We start from the raw sequence: 22,025 nt of genomic DNA on the forward strand, positions 1-22,025 counted from the left end.
AGAGAAACTTATAAGCACATACAAATTGATATATTTGATTGTTTTTTCTCATATGGAATACCAAATTGGTTTTGTCAAATTTATGAAATGTCAAAGTTGTACTAGTTATAGCAGTAATACTCGTTTAATATATAATAAAAATGATATCAATTGTTTATATGTCTAGATTTAGAGATTGTACCAATATTTTCACTTCATAGCTTTGCAAAAATATGTTCGATGTTTGTTTATCATAATAATATGACTAATATAGTTGATAAATTTCAAATAAAATATATGAAATTTTGTTGTCATATACAAATTAGGATATTTGTTTGTTTATTTCATATGTAAAACATGATTTACTAGTCATGTTAATTATAGTAGCTACATATTATATATAGATTATAACATTTATATACCAGTTATAAATTTTCTTAACATGTTCAGTTGTACGAGTTATACTAGTTATACTTAGTCTAATTGAAGAATGAGATAAGGTAGATCCTTTGGCTGTTATTGAAGAATGAAGAAATGATCATGCGGTTGAGATTAAGAGGAAAGAGAGAGAATGAGAGATATATGTAATCGTGTGTAAGATTAAATCGTAGACAAGATCATCTAGCGGTTATGGTTGATATTTCATTAATGACATTTTCGTAAATACCATATTCTCTTCTTTCCTTATGATCCGACGGCTCTGGTTTAAAGAGAGAAAAGAGAATCAAATGGCGCATATTGTTTTTTCATTAATGGCAATATTGAAATTTTCTAAGTATTGTCCCATATATATTAAAATAGGTGATTGTAGATATTTTTTCACCCATTTGTCCCATTTGAGATTAAAGTCCTACTCTGTTTCATGAATAATATCATTTTTACTTTTTTTTCTTGTTACAGAGAAACTATCTATTTTGGATTTCAATGCAATTTGTATATTTTTTTTCATTTTAATATTAATTGCAAAATATGTTTATTTTAGAAATAATTTTATTTCTCAAACAATATTGGTTAAAAAATCTAATTATTAAAAATATTAATGTATTTCGATCATTTTTTAATTCGTGTGGAAAAGGTCAAGTAACACTCTTCAAACAAAGGAGAGTATTATATATCATAGATATGGATTGCAATGTTAATCCTCATACCATGTTTTGGAAATTATGCATTCAATAATATGATTATAATACAATAATGGTTGTTGAGTTTTGTGTGTACAGTAAATGCTCTTGGATTATTGAAAGAGTTGAATAATAAATTCTGATAATTTGTGTGTATCTTCATCCATGAAATGACTAGTAAGTATCAGTTTTATATAACCCTTTGTTTTATATCGGAAGACTACTTATTGACTATAATAAGAATAAGAGAACATGACTATAATATTAACCATCAAAATCATAAATTAAATATAAGATAAACCTAATTATAATATTAATGACTAATTCTCTGATCTTGTTCTTCCTTACAGTTGTTGGCACAATGCTGGCAAGAACTGGTGCGGCCTGGCTCAGTGTGGATGAACTTGACATCATTTTCCTGCATCAAGACCTTTTCCCGATCATTAACGCTGTGTTGATCCGCCCAAGACGTGAAGGTTTTTATAGGGTTGATGATCAAAATTGAGAACATTGCGAAGAGCGTCCTCAGCCAGACGTTTCCATATCGCGAAGAGCGTCCCCAGAAATAATTTTATTTCTTGAGATCATACTCGGAAGTTTCTTGCTCTTTCTTTGCCTCGAATCTTGGCATGTCAAGAGTAAATTCTCCTGATGAAGAACTCATTTTTGCAAGGAGAGAAGTGGAATGCAGAGGAGAAAAATCATCTGTGAGAGAAAGTGAATCGAGGAGAGAGGATGGAAGTGAGAAAAAATGGCGGTGAGAAATTGCAGCGAGAAGAAAGAGATGGAAGCGAGAAAAATCGACGGTGATAGAAAAGTGCATCTAGGAAAGAGAGAGAGCAAGATTATAAAGTCCTCAGAAAGTGCAACGATATGGAAGCGGGAAAAAAATCTGTTGCGGATTTAATTTTAATTTTGAGATCCGCTTAAGGTTAGAGTCCGTTGTAATTATTTTACAATTTTTTTATTGACAAAATCAATTATAGTTGTAAACGATAGCAAAATAAAAGCCATGTTTAATGTTTTACATTATATTTTGTGGGATACAGTAAAAAGGTTTTTTTTTCAAATAATATACGTATTGAATTACAAAATAAAATATTTTTAAATAGAAAATGAACGGAATTACGAATACATATATAAAATTTTCAGCCTCATTTAACAAAATACTAGGATAAGACCTTTTTCTTGCGCATGGTGAATTTATATGAAAGTTATTTAAAAAATATCGTATGGAAAAATAAAATTTATATTCTTGATCGAATTAATATTTTTGGCCATAAAATAATTTTTAAAAAACTTTTTTGTAAATTACATAATTTGTTTACTGATGAGTTGATCTCATTTTCAAAAATATTTTAGGTAAAAAAATCACTTATCGCATAAGAAGTTAACGTTTATGCCGAAGAATCTGAGACCTACTATTTGGTTACAATGAAACTATGCCAGCTCGGTTTTATATCATGATTTAGAAATTTAAAATTTAATTGTGGTTATGAGAAGTTTACGTTCACGTGCCAATTCTATCTATCTTCAATATTTTTTCTCATTTTTGTGTTATTTTTTTCATTTTGGGTATTGCTCGATATAAATATTAATTTTTGAGTTTATTCTTATTTCTTTATTTTGTTTTGGTCTGAGATTTAGAAAATGTTAAAGATTTAATATTATTAAAGAGATACATACTTAGGTTAAGATCCGCGCCTTGTGTAGAATAAATATTTTGTATTTTTCTGCATATTATGAAATAATAAAATAATAATTATATATTAAATAACTAAGAAATCAGTTACTATTATGTAATAAATTGGTGTGTGCATATAAATCAGACGACCGCTCTTGTTTATTTGCAATCATTTTAGGGTAAATAGATCAAAACAATCAATCTTATCTATCGTATATGATATATAATTAAATTTAAATGATATTAACATAGATATATAGTATACTTTTAATATGTATATTTATTAAATGAAGTTTTTACTCTTATGATTTTATGATTATTTGCATATTTGTGTAACAAAATTTTACACCAACGATTTTTTTTAATGTGAAATGTTTAGTGGTTTTAATAATTTATAATCATTTAAAAAACAATGAAAATTTCAAAATTAAAATATTAACTTTTCAATATATGTTCAACGCATCTATCAAAATATAAGTATGTATTTTCATATGATGTATAGTTTAATTTAAACGATATGAAATCAGTTACTATTATATATATATATATATATATATATATTAACATAAACATCTATTAAAATAAAATTATTTATTCATATGATTTTATAATCATTATATCTTATTGTAGAAAAAAACTAAACCTTGATCACAAAATTTTACGTGAGACTTTTAACAGTTTTAATAATTTATACTTGTTTTGAAAAATTCAAAATACAACATATACAAACAAATCTAAATTTTTATTATATGATTAAAGTAATTGTGTAATTTATTTGAATAATAAATAATTAAACAAAAATGATAAAAAGTATACAGATTGTTAGCAAATTTTTATTATTTAAAATCATTAATTGTCATATATATATTAATCACATTAGGTTATTTCGTAGGTTTTATTTAAGGAAAAAATATATAATAATTTAAATTTGATAAATGAATTGTCCACAATGGACATACTATATAATATAACATTCCCTATCAATTTAATTTTTGATTAACAAAATTGTCAATTGATTATCAAGCCACCACGTAAGCAAAATTACCATTCTAATTAGGTGACAACTCAGCATGACAATTTTTTAATTAGTGCAAAATACATGTTATAACTTTAAATGTTTTTCTATTAATATATAGAAGATAGCTCAAAATCTACGCAAACTGGACAAAAACGAAATCAGAATCTGCTGCGGGAGAGCGCAGTGAGCTGAATTGGTAGTAACTATCAGATCTCTCTCTATAGTGTTTATAGTGATTTTGATTTCATTTTGAGATAAGCTGAATTGGTAGTATTGACTAAGTAGCTCTGTATAGTGTTTATAGTGATTTTGATTTCAGTTTGCTCTGGATTCATTTACTTCCAGATAAAGCTTATCCAATGAAGATTGATGCACTTAATGTAATATCTTGTTAAAGCTTTGATCACTCAGGAAGCAATATGATTATGAGGTAGTAAGGAAGGTCGGGCGTGGAAAGTATAGTGAAGTATTCGAGGGAGTAAACGTGAACAGCAAGGAGAAGTGCATGCATCATCAAGATCCTCAAACCTGTTAAGAAAAAGAAGGTGACTTTGTCTTCTCTTCCATGAGCTGCGTAAGCTTCACCCTATAGATTGGGAAAGAGTATAATGTTCGTGTTGTGTGCTTTTACTTCAAATCCTCTATTATTTCCCTTTTCGATGTAGCTAAGCTTCACTCTCGAACTTGTTGATTTGCAAGACTATGACTACTCATTGGACATGTGGAGCCTTGGTTGTATGTTTGCTGGGATGCTGAGTGCATTATGTTCTTTTCCATAATGTTTCTGAATTGTGTTTTGCTGATCTGGTCTGCTTCCACTATTCATTGTATAAGGAACCTTTCTTCTTCTACAGCCATGACAATCAAGATCAGCAAGTGAAAATAGCCAAGGTAAAGTTTGTAAAACTCACTCCGTTGTCGGTGTCCATTTGTGGTTATGAACATATCTCTGCTTATTATTGCTAGGTACTTGGGTGAATTAAATGCATATCTAGATAAGTCTCAGATAAAGGTGGATTTTCTTGAGGAAGTGTTTAGAAGGAGGGCGTGGATAGCACGCAAGCTGTTTGGGTTTCTTGTGGAGAAGAGTTTGAATCCTAAGGTTGAGTTTTGTAGAGTAGAAGCTCTTGGATTGGTCTCTGAAGGTTTGAGGTCGTTGGTTACTGTAAGCAAAGAGTCGAGGAGAAAAATGAAGAGTCATATGGGGAAACTGAGTTGTTTGGTTAAAGAGCTTGTTGGGAATGTGCATGAGAAGCAAGCGAGGCGAGCTAAGGTGCGTAAGGTCTGTGGCAGGGCCTTCAGAATGGTCTCTTCATTGAAACTCACCATGTCTTTCCTCAAGGGTTTGGGACAAGATGGTCAAAGAGATTGTGAAACTGCACTTGTGATTTGTTTTTGAATCTTAAAAGTACTTGAGGGTTAAACAGGTCATAACTAGAATCACCGAGAGGCTCATCATATGGTCAATACCATCTTACCAAAAGATTGTTACATTGGTCTCTTTTGTCCTTATTAGATATTTAATTAAGATAATTCAGTGGTTTTGTTTTTTTTTTAAAAAAAAAAAGCTATTGGTAATTCTTTGTTTCATGAATAATGTCATTTTGACTTTTTTTTGTTACACAAAAAATATTGATTTAGAACTTCAATGCAATTTGTATCTTTTTAATGTTAATATTAATTGTAAAATTTCTTGATCTTATAAATAATTTTATGTATCTCAAAAAATATTGGATTAAACAAATCTTATTATTAAAAACATTAATGTATTTAATTATTGTAAATTATTTTTAATTCGTGTGGAAAATGTCAGATAACACTCTTTTCATACAAAGGAGAGTGTATTATATATCCTGCTCCCTCCATTTCAATTTAATTATCGTTGCTAGAGTAAAATTTTCGTTTCAAATAAGTGTCATTTTATAATTTCAATATAAAATTTATTGACTTTATATTTTAATCTATTTTTCTATTGGTTAAAAGGTGGTTAAGTGTATTGGTAATGATGTTTTTAGTTTGGAAATATGTAAAATTAAATGTTTTTTAAATCTGTGTGTCCGACTCTAAAACGACAATTAAAATGAAACGGAGGAAGTAATTATTACAGATTGCAGTGTTGCTTCTCATACAGTCATACCATGCTCCAAGAGCGATCATGAAGTCTTTTTTTTTTTCATTTATTGCCTAACTAGAAACGAATCTTTGGATACGGCAAATGTAGTTGTTGGGTGTGTACTGGTGTGATGGACCTGATGGTCTTACTCTCTATGATTATAACAGGAAACCAAAGACATGTATGACACATGTATGCACTCAATGATATGATTATGATACAATAATGGTTGTCGTTTTGTTAAAGAATTTTTGGAGCTAATGGGTTGACAACAATGGCGATGAGTTAGCGAAGCTGTCTCTTTCTCTCCAAAGATTCTCAAAAGTTCAAACCTATATAACATCCTTTCACACAACACCTGTCCCTAAGTAAGGTTTGATAGTTTTATTTCCGTGTGGTGTGGACCATCCATGATATTTATCTACTAAAAAACCAATCAAACGAGATAACTTTTAAAAATCGTTGTTTCTCTAGTTCAATTATTGAGTTTTAGATGTTGATCTTCCACAAAATATGATTCATTTTTACATCAGTTCTTATGTACAACCGATATGTTTTATATTGAATTTACAAGTCCATTCGAACAATACGTAATAATCTTGTTGACATATAGGCAAAAAGAAAAGAAAAAGTGCATGCACAAGAGACAAGGTTCATGAAAATAAGACAAGAAGTTATAGAAATTGCAGAATCAAGAACATTATAAAGTAGATTAAAAAAAAAGGTAAATATTATTTATGAGACATTCAAATACCAAAGTAATCTCAAGTACACTATATATGATGATGAAACTTGAAATGGTTTTAAACAATAATCTGATTACCTCATCACACTGCAGAATCTGAACTCTGTGATGAAACTTTGGGTGACATGTTCATAACAACAGGCTTACCGTCTGGTCCGGTTCTCACTTCGCTCATACCATTCACAGGTAAACCAACTCCTCCATGGTACTGTGGAGGTGGTGCCTCCGTGTAGTAAACTTGTTTCCCCATTCCTCCTGCGTAATTCACCTGAGTATACGCCGTTGTATCTGGTAATCCCAAGACTTGCCGTGGCGGTGGAACCGCAGAGTATTGCGGCTGAGGAGGAGGACCGGAGGTAAAAGGCGGAGGAGGTTGCTGTTGCTGTTGTGGTGGTGCCCTTGCTCCTACTTGTGGTTGAGCTACGTTGTAAGCCGGTTGGTGCTGTTCCCTGTAAGCCTGAGGGTAGTAGCCAGCTTGGTTGCCTTGTCCTGGAGCTACTGGTCTCATGACGCTTTGAAGTTGTTGTTGCGGCTGCGCGTGGTATACAGTTCCCGGATGTGGTGTTGGAGTTGGAGCTGGAGCTGGAACCATGTATACCGGCTGCTCCGGTAATCCCATTCCCGGAGCGGTTGTTGGATACACGCCTCCTGGATTACAGTGGTTTCCTTGCCAGAAGTTCATTGGAGGCGCTTGTGTACTGTTTTGTGGAACCGCCGTCTGCTGCGGAGGCGGAGGTGCGTACGGCGTAGAGAAGATTAAACCGTCATCACTCTTCCTTCTATAAACAGCTTCTTGTTGTTGAAGTAACTGTTCTTGATCCCTAACTTGCATCCTCTGAAACTCAAGCATTTGATTTTGCATCTCCGCCGGAGTTACGCCGTGAACCGGAGGCTCCAGCACCACCGGAACCGGTAATTTCACCTCAGGCGGTGGTGGCTGCGGCGGAGGAGCAGCAACTTTCTCCGTCCCAAACAGAAAATCCGCACTATTCACCGGACCGGTTACGGTTTTCTCCGGTTCAGACCGGTTACGAACGGTATTCAACGCCTCAACAAACCGATCACGATCCGAATGAGAATGAGACGAACCCTCCGATCCAAACCCACCGGAAGAAACCGGAAAGAGAAACAAACGCATCCTCGCCGGCTTAGACGACACACGAAGCAAGCGATCGTACTCATGCATCATGTGCTCAAGATCATCATCGTTAGTAACGGAGATCAACGCGTCTAGATCCTCTCCCGGAAGCTGATACTTAAACAAAACATCTCCATCGCCGCCGCACACGGCGGAGAGCTTGGAGGCCAATACGGGGAATCTGATCCCGCGATCTACGGAGAGAATCTTGGTCTCTCCGTTAACGTAAGTAAGCTGGTTATCGTGAGGACGTGGCTGAATCTTGCCGCCGTAGCTGCACATGAACCTCACTTTGTAGCTCTGGTGGTTGTGATCATCCCATGGCGGAGGGTTATCGAAATCGATCTCGCGAGATCGAGGAGATGAGTCGGTTGAGTCTGGATAGGAGTTGTAAGAGAGTTTCTCCATCTATTAGTTAAAGTGTGTTCTGTCTTAAAATGATTTTTGTTATATGATGGGTGAAACGGTGGTGGTGGTGTTGGAAAATGATAACATGATAGGACGTTGTGGTACGTGAACTTATTGCTCTATTACACGTGGTTTGTCAGAGTTTGTGACTGTCTTGTGACGTTACTCATGGATTAATATGACTTTTTGGAACTCTATGCTGGGGTCCAGCTAACTAGTGTGTTTGATATTTCTACGCTGAAGAAGACCAGCTTTTCTTTTCAATAAAGAAGTTAATCACCAAGTTGTATTTTATAAGCAATTACTAAGTACGTACTATTTTAAGGTTTAATATTCTAAGTCATAAAGTAAGATTTGTAGAAGAAGATATGAAAAATCTAAATAATTAGGTCATTGTCTTTTGATTATGATTAACCCTGGTCTCTTAGAAAGAGTTTTTAACTCATGATTTGATAATTTTTGTTTTTTTACATTTTTCGGCTAAGAGACGACTCTTATATCTCTTATTTAAGAGACGGTTCTTAGATTTTCTTAGTTAAAATCTAAGAAAAATTAAGAACCGTCTATTATCCGAAGCTAAGAACCCTAGTTAAGAGACTGAGGTTAATCATAGTTTTAGCCCCATCAGTCTTAGTTTTTATTTTATTACCAAGTACTAAATTATTGGATTATTTTTTGTTTGGGTGGGTTAAAGTTTAGTTGAATTAGTTCTGTTTTGATATGGTTTATAGTTATCAGGTTTTTATTCCCTTGATTTCATCAGATTAAAGAAACAGATTTAATTAAAAATAATTAACAAGAAAGATTGAAAATACTAAACCAAATCTTGTATCCTTAAACTGATCTTTTTATTTCTTGCCAACATCAAAAATATAATTTGTAAAAGGGCCTAACACTCATCTTTTATTTACTGATCTATGCATATCAATGGGGGATAAACTTTATACCTACCTAACAAAAGAAGATATTAACATTGTCACTGTGTATTCACCTTCTCACTTGTTTGTTCTTATTATACCATATATTGCCAACTTGCACCTTGTTATAAAAGTGGTTAAACTGTTGTAATTATTCTAACTTATATCAGACGTATCTCACCAGCATGCTTGAGGTGTTATCATGATGGTATATCTTTGAATTAGCTTAGCTTTTCCTTATAAACAGTATGGTCACGATTAAATACAAAACATGTTTGAGAGAGTAATAATTAGCCCTTCTTCAAGGATTATGTATATTATTCATGTGAAATACAATGTTGATATTTTAAAGTCAAAATTATTGTTTTAATATATTTTTTTTGCATCCTATCACCAATGACTTCTTTAAATTAGAATATCCATATGGTATATAGGCTGACTAGTCGTAAATGATGTTGCTCGATCAAGTCGTGTCACGTGATCTTTGGTTGATTATGTCAACCAACAATATTATGGCAAATTTTCTTATAGCGTAACAACCAATTAATTTTTCATCCAAGAACTTTGCATTTCACTATTGATATACAACATAGTCGCACTATTTGATTCTTCTAGATAGCTGAACATGCTTATGACTTGTGAGCTCTGAATAAGTAAAAATCACAGTTGGTTATGTAGTAGAAATGGATATACATGGACTGGGGGAGGAAGTGTGAAAACAATAATTAGGGGGAGAAAATAGAATTTTACACAATAAAGGGGACGTTATGTCAATTTGAGAATATCGTTAGACTTGTTCAGCATTTCGAGACAAGATCAATATACAAATCTAGTACAAGCAACCATTCAAGTTTCCAACAAACTTCACCGGTCATCCGCACGGCCTCTTCAAATCTGTGTCAGCTTCATTAACTAATCACCGCCAAATCAGATCAACTTTCTCAGGTTATTCTTTGACTTTTGCAATCTATATATATCTTCCATAGCCATTGTTCTGATTCTGGCCTCTGAATCTTCTGACGTGTGATCTATTACATCAATCCAAATTTAACGTCTTAATTAATTATTTCTTGTTTGATAAGATGGGTAAGTTTAAGGTCATGAAGCCGGTTAACGAGGTTGATGTCTCTTGTGTGATATATAAAGAAGAAGACATCAAAGGTTCGTTAATATTATAATGCTGATCTGGTTCTATACGTTACATGAGTTTCAGACATGGTTATTTGTAACGTTGCAGCCCCTCATTTGACTGGCTTCTTGTTCAAGTTGTTTGTTAAGATGCTTGAAGCACCACTTATAGGCTCATTGATTGTAGAGTCATTGAAGAAGAATAATGGCATGACCCAGGTCTGTTTTTATCAGACTCACTTTATAATCATTGAATAGTTACTTATGTTCTTTTTCCTTGTTCTGACTTGCAGATTTTTCGGAACACGGTTATACCAGAAGAGCCCATGTTTAGACCTGTGTTCCCATCTCAAAGTATATTCTTATCTTACAAGTCGTTTTATCATTCATATGTTGTATACTTACACATGACTTGTTCTGAGATTTTGGGGGCTGAATACAATTTAGCAATGGCTTATATTAAAAAAAATTATACAAATTTGGAGGTTTATATATATGTAAAATAAAAAAAAAAAAAAACTTTGGAGGCTATATGCTAATGCTTCACTAGCTTATGTTCAAGACCGGCTCTGTACTTACATGGAAAACTCTGTAATCATTACATAAACTAATCATTGTTTGAACTAGAACCGGAGGTTGATGTTGTCCTTGTTGGAGAAGATGAAAGCCCTGTAGACAGATTAGAAACAGCCTTGAAGTGTCTTCCTCAATATGATCCTTCTCTTAGCTTCCAAGCAGATTCAATCTCATCCTTCCGTTACTGGAAGATACGTGATTACGCATATGCTTATAGATCTAAGCTAACAACTCCATCTGTGGTTAGTTACGTTATCTTAACTTCCAATTTTTTTTTTACTATTTTTATTTTGGTATATAAGAAAAATCCTTCTTGCTGGCTGTTAGGTAGCAGAAAAAACAATCTCAATCATAGAGGAATTTAAGTATGATAAGTCTCCAACACCGTTTTTGATTAGCTTTGATGCTAATGAAGTCAGAAAACAAGCTGAAGCTTCTACACATAGGTTTGAACAAGGTAATGTTGCAGACTCATAGATCTATTTACTCGGGTATGTGTATTGATCATGTTGAATATGAGTTGTGTAGGACATCCAATATCCATTTTAGATGGAGTTTTTATAACAATCAAGGATGATATTGACTGTTTACCACATACCACAACGGGTAAGTAGTGTCATTCTTATGTTTCATTTAAAATACTTAAAGATATAAGAGACCTTTTATAGGAGTTTTGCTATAGGTGGAACAACATGGCTACATGAAGAGCGTTCTGTAGAGAAGGACTCAGTGGTTGTTTCAAGACTTCGAAGTTGTGGTGCAATCTTACTTGGGAAGGCTAATATGCATGAGTTAGGAATGGGGACTTCAGGGAACAATTCAAATTATGGGTAAGCAACACAGCAGAGAACACAAATCTTACTTGTAAACTGTTTTGTTACTTCAATGTGTTTCTTGCAGAACCACAAGAAACCCACATTCACCTGAAAGGTACACAGGCGGATCTTCTTCAGGTTCAGCAGCTATTGTAGCCTCTGGACTATGTCCAGCTGCTCTAGGAACAGATGGTGGAGGTATCATCAAAGTTATCTTGATTTTTTTTATCTGCGTTGTATGCTTACTTGTGTCTGGAAAGCAGGTTCTGTTCGCATCCCTGCATCACTTTGTGGTGTAACTGGACTGAAAACAACATATGGTCGGACAGATATGACAGGGTAAGAGTTAAGAGAATATCTTTCTACTTGTTTTCATCAAGTTGCTATCTAAACCATTTGAACTTAATGTGTATGTTTTTTTCATCTCTACAGGTCATTATGTGCAGGTGGAACAGTGGAAGTTGTTAGTCCACTTGCTTCATCCCTGGAAGATACTCTATTGGTGTAAGTTTTTTTTTCTTTCTTGACCCTAGGATTAATCTAGTGAATGACCATATTATTTCAATCTTTAAATCTTTGTAAAGCAGTCAACAATAGTGAGTGGAGTTGCAACACAAAAGTAAAACTATTCAAAGCAATACACACATCTACCATTTCAAATGTTCGATTTTCGGATTAAACCTGGATTTTTTCCGGCTAATCTGCCTTTGTGTGTTACGCAGGTATGCAGTGATATTGGGCTCTTCATCTGCAGATAGACTTAACTTGAACCCGGTACATTGTCTTCCAATGTATTCATTTGACCATAGCAAATATTCTTGTAAAAACTTGGTCTTTGAAATGATTCTGCAGACACCACCCTGTCTTCCGAAGTTATTTTCTCACAATGGAGGCAATGCTATTGGATCTCTAAGGCTAGGGAAATATACAACGGTGAGTTTTTGATTCAGAGTGAATATTTAGAAAATATCCCAAATATCTTAATTATTTAGTCTATTATTTTTCTCGGGCATTCGAAGGCTAAACGAGATCTTTGCATTATCGTAGCTTCAGCTACATCAGTTTTATATCCATGCTAGTTTAACTGGGTTTGATTTTGCTACTTCAGTTGTATATAGTGGCATTGTTTTTTATTTAATGCAGTGGTTTAATGATGTTCATTCAAGTGACATATCTGACAAATGTGAAGATATCCTTAAGCTCCTATCAAACAATCATGGTTGCCAAGTAAGCTGATCATTTGAATAAGTTTTTCTATCAAAGTATAGCTTCATATAAAATCTCTATATGGTGTACTGTTGCAGGTAGTGGAAATAGTGGTTCCTGAACTGGAAGAGATGCGTGCAGCTCATGTTGTGTCGATTGGGTCTGCAACACTGTGTTCTCTTACTCCTTACTGTGAGGATGGGTATGTCTTTAAGCTTTTGTTCTGATTTCAGTAGCTTTGGTCTAAATCATTCTCTTCATTGTCTTATGTTTCAGGAAAACTCCAAAGTTATCTTATGATACTCGTACTAGCTTTGCGATCTTCAAGTCATTCTCTGCTTCAGACTATATTGCTGCTCAGTGTCTTAGGTAAATAAAGTTTTATACAACCATTCTCTCTATAGTGGCTGCTTGCTTGTGTAAAATTTATTTGTTACAGGAGAAGATTGATGGAGTATCACATGGATATTTTCAAAAACGTTGATGTTATTGTGACACCTACATGTGGGTACGTAAAAATATTCCATGTAACAGAACATTTGCTTCCATTGTCATCAGATACGTTACTTCTATATGAATGTTGGTGACATGTTGTCTTGCACAAACAGTATGACAGCTCCTTTGATACCACCTGAGGCTGTGAAAAATGGAGAAACCAATTTTCAAGTGGCAGGTTTGTCAAACAAAACACTCTTTTTTCATTTTTGGTGTTATTTTCTCTATCTTATTCAGGTGTAACTAAAAGTTTATAACTTCTGATATTAAGATTGCTTTTTTTTTCAGCTTATCTAATGCGGTTTGTTGTAGCTGCAAATCTCCTGGGCTTCCCTGCCATATCTGTCCCTGTAAGCAATGTTTATTTATTTTATTAGAGCATAAATATCGCAGATCCTTAAGTGGATTTGTTAAAAAAAGTCATGCTGAAGGCCCCACAAAACAGCTAAAATCGGTCACAAAAGTCGCCAAAGAAGGATCAACTATCTGCTGTTTCTTGTACTGTTTGCGGGCTCCACTGGCACGTGGTGGCCCGCGATTAGTTCATTTTTTAATTTTTTTTTCTTTTAATCAGACAAAAAAAAAAAATTTAAGAAACCCAAAATTTTTTTTTTTAAGAAACTCTAACTAGTGCATATGTCAACAGAGTTTGGTTCTGTCATGTCCGTACACTTGTTTCATTCTTGCTATATCTTTGTTTCATCAACAAAAATGCAGGTTGGGTATGATAAGGGAGGGATGCCAATAGGATTACAAATAGTGGGAAGACCTTGGGCCGAAGCTACCGTTCTTACTTTAGCTGCTGCTGTTGAGGTACACAAACACTCTCTTTCTCTTTCTCTATGTAATGGTCACTGAAACGGTGTCTTGTATATATTGGGGTGTATCTCAGGAGCTGGCTCCAATTACCAAGAAACCTGCTGTATTTCACGATGTTCTCAGCACAAAGCGAATCCACTAGGAGACTGAGAAAGGCAAAGAAATTCTCTGAACTGGATGTTTAGTTTATATGTGGTTACAATTTGATTCATGTGTTTATTTTCAGGTTAACCTACTATATTTATAAAATTAAAGGCCCCAAAATTAAAAGCAATAATTGGGGTGTTGTTTGTATTTACTTCGTACATTGACTATGATTTATTATTATAAATCTCAGTTAAGCAAAGATAAACGAAGTTTGTCACATAGTAGTATCTTTAAGACTAATATGAAGAGTGGCATACAAGATGAATACAACAATGTAACAGAACCAATCATTCACCTTTAGTGTTATTTTCTGCAACAGCATCACGTGGAAGATCAATCCCCCTTTGGGGTCTTACCCGGACAATCAGTCACTGAAACGTTTGATCCCAAACACACTGCGCATTTAGACATGAAAACATTACACTATAGTTTGGTTACATCTCCAAATGTCGGTTACACTATACTTCGGTTATCCATTTAATTTCATTCCTCTTTCAATTTGTTTTAACTAGATTTTTCTTTTTTTTTACGATCAACTTGATTTCTCTTAACATGATTTTATTCTACTACGAATTACAATTATTAGACTTTAATGACAAAAAAAAATTATGAGACGATTATTCAACAAACAAATATATTTATTTATGAAAATTATATCTTGAGTGATTTCCAAGATTTTTTTAATAATAAGGAATATAGTATACAAAGAAATTTTCAAATATTTATAATTCGTAAGAATTTTCAAATGAAAACATAATAATAAATATCATCATCATTGCATGTACTAATAAGTAATCATAAAATGTATATGTCAGCATATAATTTGCCGCATTCGAACTCTCACGTTAAAAAAGTTAGGCTAGTTAATATCGTTTATGCTCTTAATGAATTTTTATATATAATTAAAAATGAATTTTTTATTTATAATATTAAATTTAAAAAATAAGATAATCCTTCTATATTGTGTTGTTATCTCTAAATAATATTTTTCTATTATAAAAATTTAAAATTAAGATATAAAAAATTTATAACTACTTAATAGAAACATAAACTAATAAATATTCATAAAAAGTATGTCCACATGTGCGGGCAAAACACCTAGTTAAACTATATTTGTGCCACACTAAATTATTTTATAAAAAATTACATATTTCGGTTATATTTTGATGACTTTTTTAAATATTAATTTGAATAATGGATGATAAATCATATTTTATATAACTCGAAAAAGTAATTGAATTTCTTGATAAAAAAAACTGGAGTTAAAGGGTTTCCTAGACTTATTAATTTTCTAAATAAACAAAAAAAAAAGCTTCTAATCAAAAATTAATATAAACCGGAAACCGAAGTAGAATGTTAACCGGGAAATAATGTGAATCGGTATAAATTACCGGTTGAACCGCGAGACTGTAGTGAACACTCACTCTTCTTCGCACTTGATGATTTCGCGTAAAATCGACGGAGTTGGGATCAAGACAATCTACACGACGATGCCATCGAAGCTCCCTCAGCCTTTCTACGACGAGTCATGCCTGTTTCCACAGAAACGCTTGGAATTGCTTACGGAACAAGCGAGAGAACATGGGTATCATCAATTCATGGAGATGGGTGCGGTTGCTTATCACAGAGCTGTTCTTTTCGCTTAAGTAGAGTTTATCAAAAAGGTATATGCTTTGGAACTTGAATGCCATAAAAAAGCTGTCTTTGAGTATTTGGGAATGCTCTGTTTCTGGCCAATGTTGATTGTGAACCTCTTAGATCAGCCATTGATGCTAAGACCTAGACAGCTTGACTTGTGGTTTGATCCCAGGAACAATGGAGTGAACAACGAAGCAAGAATGAGTTGCAAAACACAGAGATCAAGCTACTCGATCTGACCCCATCTAAGCGAGTTCAGAGCAGATGCTCATCCTGCTATCTGGTTAGGGAAACAGGACGCAGTGGCTATATGGGGACAAGGTTTGAACATGCAAAATGACAGAATAACTCATTATAAGGGTAGTGTAAATCAATTTATATGGGGGCAAGGTTTGAAGAAGGAAGCATGCAAAATGCAATTATTTTTTATAACTAAAATGCAATTACTTGCACTAAACGTACATTAAAAATGACAGAATAACTCATTTTTCATAATAATCTTTTTGTACACATGTTTGATCATTATAAGGGTAGTGTTAATCAATTTATTCTCAGCTCTTATTTAGATTTAGTTTCATGAAGATATTGATCCTTATAAAAATAGACCGAGAGAAAAACAGAGAGCAATAGAAAATAAATAATTGGTGCTAAAGAAATTGATCCTTTTTTACAACAATGAATCGATCCTTTCTAAAAGTAGTTTGAGAGAAAAGTGGAGGTTAATATAAAATAAATAATTAGTGCAAATTTATAGTTTGATGAATATATTGATCCTTTCTAAAAATAGATCGAGAAAAAGCGGAAATCAATTTGAAAAAAAAAACCATTCGTCGCCTCAAGTTCAGTTCAATTTTGACTTTCTTAACATCTATATAAACCAAGTTCTCCTAGAAAGCATATACAGAAAAAAAAACCCAAAAAAAAACAAAAAATAATATTAACAACAAGAATAAATATTTTCTTGTTTATATTAAGTATCTCCAAGGAAAAAATGGGAAGAATCTCGTTAGCAGTATGTTTAGTGTTACTTGTTGCATTAAGCAATGTATATGAAACACAAGCTCAAGCTCAAGGGAAGACGTTCTCCGTACTCGATTATTTGGCTCTCTTTCCCAAAACGGGCAAAGAGTTTGCGCCTTACGCTTCCAAAGGTTTACTAGATTTCGTAGGTGCCTTGGAGGGAAAGTCTCCCACGACCGTAGAGTTCAAGAACTTCTTCACAAATCTGAAAGGTTACATAACGAGTTGCTTTCAACCGGCACCACCCGGATCAGTCAAATCTGACCAGCTCTTCACGGCTATTTCTGCATTGAAGGGTTCCCAAACCGGAACATCAGTAAGTTTTCATTAGTTAAAAATGTTCTAAAATTCGGTTTTGGTGGGCTAAGCACCCGTCTAGGTGGAAAATCGATAATAAGCGAAATGAATTTTCTAGATACTCTTTTAAAAAAAATAAAATAAAATCGTTCTAAGCAATATCTAGACGTTTGCTTAGGCACTAATCTTCTATAAAATGTCTAACTAATGACTAGCGATTTTTGATATGATACTAACAATCATATGATATTCAAGCTTGTTGGCTCCAGTTTGTAATGAAAAAGATTGTGTGTGTGTGTATGTTTTATGTGATAGTTTGATTCATGGAGGTTGATAGAGGCCTTGGTTTCAATGGAGAAAGTTTCTACTGAGATGAAGACAAGCACTTCAAATGTAATGCCTGATCCACAATGGGATAGGTTGTCCGGGTCTATGTTCGAATGGGTCGGAAGGATTGGTCTTTTTGTGAAGTCTGTCTCCGAGATAGATGGCAAACCAATCGAGCTAAAACAATTTGATATTGATTATACCGACCCTACATATGCATCTCTTTCTAAACAATCTGGCGTTCGTCAATCAACATCACCGTTCTCGTTACCTTTCTATTTAAGAAACATTCCCAAAACGAGCAAAGATGTTGAGCCATTCGCTTACCAAGGCATGCAAACCTTTTTACTTGACCTAGAAACTAGGTGTCTTGCAAACAAAGAGTTCAAGGAGTTCTTTGTTAAGCTGAATGATTACATGGCCAGCTTCAAGACGGTATCACCTGATACGTATTCAATAGAGAGCGATAATATTTCGACTCAAGCAATGCACCTATTCTTAGCTTTGTCTCCATTGGATGGTACCCAAGCTGGAACATCAGTAAGTGTCTACTCCCTTAGACACTTGATGATTCAAAAGTTTTAACCACTAGACCAACGTCACATTGGTTAGTTATAGATTTTTAACAAATATATGAGCATGTTTTCATTACATTTTTTTTAATGGTGATAATAGGATCCGTGGAAGCTGGTTGATGGGTTGGTGTGGGAGATGCTTTGGTTGAGATGAAGAAGAGCGGTCCGGGTGCAATAACGTTTGAACAAAGTAAGGAACTGACATCGGCCATGGTGAAATGGGGTCGAGCAGTAGGTGAATTCGTGAAGGCAGCTTCTGATAATTTGTGGGATTATGTGAGCTTCTAAGTGTTTTAACCGTGATGAAGCACACGAACAAAGTAAAAAAGGAGTGAAGTAACCGTAAGTATTTGAGAGAGAAGAGAAATTTGCGAATTTAAGAGAATGAGAGGATTTGTGAGATTGAGAGAATGAAAGAAATGTTTGTATTGAATTGTGTGTTTAATTGTGTAACATACATGGTGTATTTAAAGGAAACAAAAGCAATAAGCACTCAATGGTGGAAGAATAAATAACTAGTAGTGGACTAGCCACTCCTCCCCATTTGGTAAGTGATATGGCCACTCCTCCCACTTCCTCCACTAACTAGTAGTGGACTAGCCACTCCTCCCCATTTGGTAAGTGATATGGCCACTTCTCCTACTTCCTCCACTACTTCCCTTTGTTTAATTCTTCATGTCAACACTCCCCCTCAAGCTTGACAGTAGTGAGTGTCAAGCTTGGAAAGCCATGAAGTATTCCCTCATTAAAACCTTTTCTTGGAAAAACCACTTGGGATAAAAACCAAGCAAAGGAAAAAGAGTAGAATACTCCACGGTGAGGAGATCATTGACATGGAAGGTTTATGAGTCCAAGTCTTGGAAGAATGGACTCACAAACTTTGCTACTGGCCGCCTTGGTGAAGATGTCAGCCAGCTGATCCGCACTTCTTGTATAACATGGGAGAATCACTTGCTGCTCCACTGCTTGTCTGACCTTGTGGCAGTCTACTTCTATGTGCTTTGTCCTTTCATGAAAGACTGAGTTGGATGCAATGTGTATTGCGGCTTGGTTGTCACAGTGCATGGTCATGGGAGAGGTGATCTCAATTCCCAAGTCGCCTAAAAGCCCCTTTATCCAGATAAGCTCACTGGTTAGCTTCCTCATTGATCTGTACTCTGCTTCTGCGCTTGAACAAGATACTACTTTCTGTTTCTTGCTCTTCCAAGTGACAAGATTCCCTCCAATGAATGTACAATAACCGGTGGTTGACCTTCTGTCTACTCTATCTCCAGCCCAATCTGCATCACAGTATCCTATCACCTCAGTGTTCTTGTTGCAAGCCATCCATACACCTTGTCCTGGCGCTTCTCTTAAGTATCTTAGAATCCTCTCCACCATGTTCCAGTGATGAACCTTGGGAGTTTGCATGTGCTGGCTCACTTGATTAACTGCGAAACACACATCTGGCCGAGTGATGGTTAGATAGATCAGCTTCCCAACCATCCGTCTATACTGCTTGACATCTTCAAATGGAGTGTCTTCATACTCCCCCTCTCGCAATACCTTGTAACCTTCTTCAAGTGGTGTCTTGGCATGTCTTCCTCCAAGATCTCCTGCCTCCTTTAATATGTCCAGGGTATACTTTCTTTGGGACATGAATAATCCTTCCTTTGATCTGCACATCTCAATGCCAAGGAAGTACTTCAGTTCTCCCAGGTCTTTGATGTCAAATGCGGCCTTGAGAAATGTCTTGGTTAAACTGATCCCCTCCTTGTCACTACCCGTGATGATGATGTCATCCACATAGACTAGAATTACCGTAATTCCTTGCTTGCTGGTGAGAGTGAAGAGTGTGTGATCCGCTTGAGACTTCACAAATCCCCTTCCATTCAATGTAGTGCTTAGCTTGTGGTACCAAGCTCTTGGTGATTGCTTCAAGCCATAGATTGCCTTTCTGAGTCTAAGGACATTCCCTGGTTTCACCATTTCTTCCATCCCCGGAGGTGGTTTCATATACACTTCATCTTCTAGTTCTCCTTGCAGGAAAGCATTCTTCACATCCATTTGCCAAAGGTCCCATTCTAGGTTCACTGCTAATGAGAGTAGAATCCGGATTGTATGAAGCTTGGCCACTGGTGCAAAGGTGTCTAGATAGTCCTCTCCATACACTTGTGTGTATCCTCTTGCCACCAGTCTGGTCTTCTTTCTTTCTGGCTTCCCATTTGCAAGATACTTAATGGTATGTATGAGTCTGCTGGTCACGGCTTTCTTCCCTTTTGGAAGTTCTGTCTCATACCAGGTGTTGTTCTTCTCCATGGCCCTCATTTCATCATCCACCGATTTCCTCCATTCATCATCTTCCATAGCTTCTGCATATGTTCTTGGTATCCATTCCAGGTCCAATGAACTCATAAAGACTTGATGTTCTTCTGGATAGTGAGCTAGGGAGCATAATCCACTTTCTGGATGTGCCACAGCTTGAGCATTGTAGTAAACAAAATCATTTTTAACCCAATCTGAGGCTGGTCTTCTGATCCTTGTACTTCTCCTTAGGACTTGTGTCTGCTCAGGTTCATTACTGCTGCTTGGTTCTCCTTCTTGAGCTTCAGTGTCTGGTTGTCCCATCTCATCTTGATCATGAGATAATACTGGGTTTTCTTCAGGTTGAGCTTGCGCCGGTTGATCTTCATTCCCCCCTTCATGGTCAGGATGAGAGTCTTCAGTGTTATGAACCATGGTCTCTTTATAAGGAGTAGTGTCCCGGCCTTTCTCTGGTTCCTTTTCTAGGTTAATGCCGAGTCTTTCCATAAGAATCTTCAGGTTGTTAGCTCTGTCCGAGGCAGAATGAGATAGATCTTTGAGTTCCTCCCAACTCTTCTCATCATAATAGGCCTTGGATTCCATGAACTTAACATCTCTGGATACTAGGACTCTCCTTGTCTCTGGTACATAGCATTTGTACCCCTTTTGGTGCGTAGAGTATCCAATGAACATTGCCTTTGTGCTCTTTGCCTCCAGTTTGTTTCTTAGTTCTCCTGGAATCAAAACAAAGCACACACACCCAAACACACGCAAATGATCAATTGATGGTCTAGATTTGTTTAGTACCTCATATGGGGTGGCATCAAAGAGGACTCTTGTAGGTGTGCGGTTGATTAGGTAGGTGGCTGTGACTACTGCATCCCCCCAAAACCGCTTGGGTACATTTGTATGGAACATCATACTCCTTGCCACTTCCATCAAGTGTCTATTCTTTCTTTCAGCCACACCATTTTGTTGGGGTGTGTAAGGACAGCTGGTTTGTTGAATGATTCCATGTGAGGCTAGATGTTGTTTGAAGGCTGTGCTAGTATATTCACCACCATTATCTGATCTAAGAATTTTAATCTTAACATTGAAATGGTTAGTAATATAGTTCTGAAAATTTTTAAATGCTTCTAGCACCCTATCCTTAGATTGCAACAAAGTGATCCATGTGTATTTAGATTTTTCATCAATGAATGTCACAAAATATTTATGTTGTTCTCTAGATACACATGGAGCAGTCCACACATCAGAGTGAATCAAATCAAAGCAGTTTTCATATTGGGTTTTTGATTTAGGAAACACAGTTCTGCAATGTTTTCCTAATATACACGCTTCACACTCATTTTTAAAAGAAATACTAGGCAACAGGATGTTCAAGGCACGAGAATGGGGATGTCCTAGTCTAGCATGCCAGATTTCATCTTTAGGGAATTCAGAAACAGAATGAAACACACACGATAATTGAGATACAGGTCTTGTGTCCTCAAGTAAGTACAAGTCTCCCTTGGTAACACCTTTGCCAAGCAACTTACTAGAATCAATATCCTGAAAGTATACACTGTTAGGCGTG

The 22,025-nt window shown here is 35.2% G+C and overlaps 3 protein-coding genes across 5 annotated transcripts; 2 read left to right on the plus strand and 1 right to left on the minus strand.

The window, feature by feature from the left end:
- Window positions 1-6,627: 6,627 nt before the first annotated feature.
- Window positions 6,628-8,358, minus strand: LOC106407829 (leucine-rich repeat extensin-like protein 3). The gene has a single exon (XM_022706988.2). The coding sequence runs from the start codon at window positions 8,204-8,206 to the stop codon at window positions 6,743-6,745; it is 1,464 nt and encodes a 487-aa protein (XP_022562709.1). The 5' UTR covers window positions 8,207-8,358; the 3' UTR covers window positions 6,628-6,742.
- Window positions 8,359-9,873: 1,515 nt separating this feature from the next.
- On the plus strand, window positions 9,874-15,119 carry LOC106409658 (fatty acid amide hydrolase-like). Of its 3 annotated transcripts, XM_022705874.2 has the most exons (21): window positions 9,874-10,068; window positions 10,206-10,284; window positions 10,361-10,470; window positions 10,545-10,605; window positions 10,879-11,069; window positions 11,155-11,284; window positions 11,356-11,433; window positions 11,510-11,657; window positions 11,728-11,840; window positions 11,906-11,981; window positions 12,075-12,146; window positions 12,365-12,416; window positions 12,495-12,575; window positions 12,786-12,869; window positions 12,947-13,050; window positions 13,125-13,217; window positions 13,288-13,356; window positions 13,457-13,521; window positions 13,632-13,693; window positions 14,061-14,156; window positions 14,236-15,119. In XM_022705874.2, exons 2-21 carry the CDS (start codon window positions 10,206-10,208, stop codon window positions 14,302-14,304), a joined length of 1,833 nt encoding a protein of 610 aa, XP_022561595.2. In that variant the 5' UTR covers window positions 9,874-10,068; the 3' UTR covers window positions 14,305-15,119. The 3 variants fall into 3 exon arrangements, with proteins under 3 accessions (XP_022561595.2, XP_022561594.2, XP_022555792.1); XM_022705873.2 differs by lacking the exon at window positions 9,874-10,068 and having other exon boundaries at window positions 10,111-10,284; XM_022700071.2 differs by lacking the exon at window positions 9,874-10,068 and having other exon boundaries at window positions 10,111-10,284; window positions 13,294-13,356.
- A 1,120-nt stretch (window positions 15,120-16,239) lies between these two features.
- LOC106407828 lies at window positions 16,240-18,405 on the plus strand. The gene is made up of 3 exons (XM_013848690.3): window positions 16,240-17,283; window positions 17,580-18,131; window positions 18,267-18,405. The coding sequence occupies exons 1-3, from the start codon at window positions 16,939-16,941 to the stop codon at window positions 18,318-18,320; spliced, it is 951 nt and encodes a 316-aa protein (XP_013704144.2). The 5' UTR covers window positions 16,240-16,938; the 3' UTR covers window positions 18,321-18,405.
- The last annotated feature ends 3,620 nt before the right edge of the window (window positions 18,406-22,025 follow it).

This window comes from Brassica napus, chromosome C2, assembly GCF_020379485.1.
Source record: "Brassica napus cultivar Da-Ae chromosome C2, Da-Ae, whole genome shotgun sequence".
In the NCBI taxonomy this organism is placed as follows: domain Eukaryota; kingdom Viridiplantae; phylum Streptophyta; class Magnoliopsida; order Brassicales; family Brassicaceae; genus Brassica; species Brassica napus.

What these genes read in the sequence shown, in the direction of transcription:
- LOC106409658 (XM_022705874.2), top strand. Translation starts at nt 10,206, where the DNA reads ATGGGTAAGTTTAAGGTCATGAAGCCGGTTAACGAGGTTGATGTCTCT. An exon ending in GGCTAGGGAAATATACAACG is followed by an intron (nt 12,576 to 12,785) that starts GTGAGTTTTTGA and finishes TATTTAATGCAG; the next exon opens with TGGTTTAATGATGTTCATTC. An exon ending in ATTGTGACACCTACATGTGG is followed by an intron (nt 13,357 to 13,456) that starts GTACGTAAAAAT and finishes TTGCACAAACAG; the next exon opens with TATGACAGCTCCTTTGATAC.
- LOC106407828 (XM_013848690.3), top strand. Translation starts at nt 16,939, where the DNA reads ATGGGAAGAATCTCGTTAGCAGTATGTTTAGTGTTACTTGTTGCATTA. An exon ending in GTTCCCAAACCGGAACATCA is followed by an intron (nt 17,284 to 17,579) that starts GTAAGTTTTCAT and finishes TTTATGTGATAG; the next exon opens with TTTGATTCATGGAGGTTGAT. An exon ending in GTACCCAAGCTGGAACATCA is followed by an intron (nt 18,132 to 18,266) that starts GTAAGTGTCTAC and finishes TGGTGATAATAG; the next exon opens with GATCCGTGGAAGCTGGTTGA.
- LOC106407829 (XM_022706988.2), bottom strand. Translation starts at nt 8,206, where the DNA reads ATGGAGAAACTCTCTTACAACTCCTATCCAGACTCAACCGACTCATCT.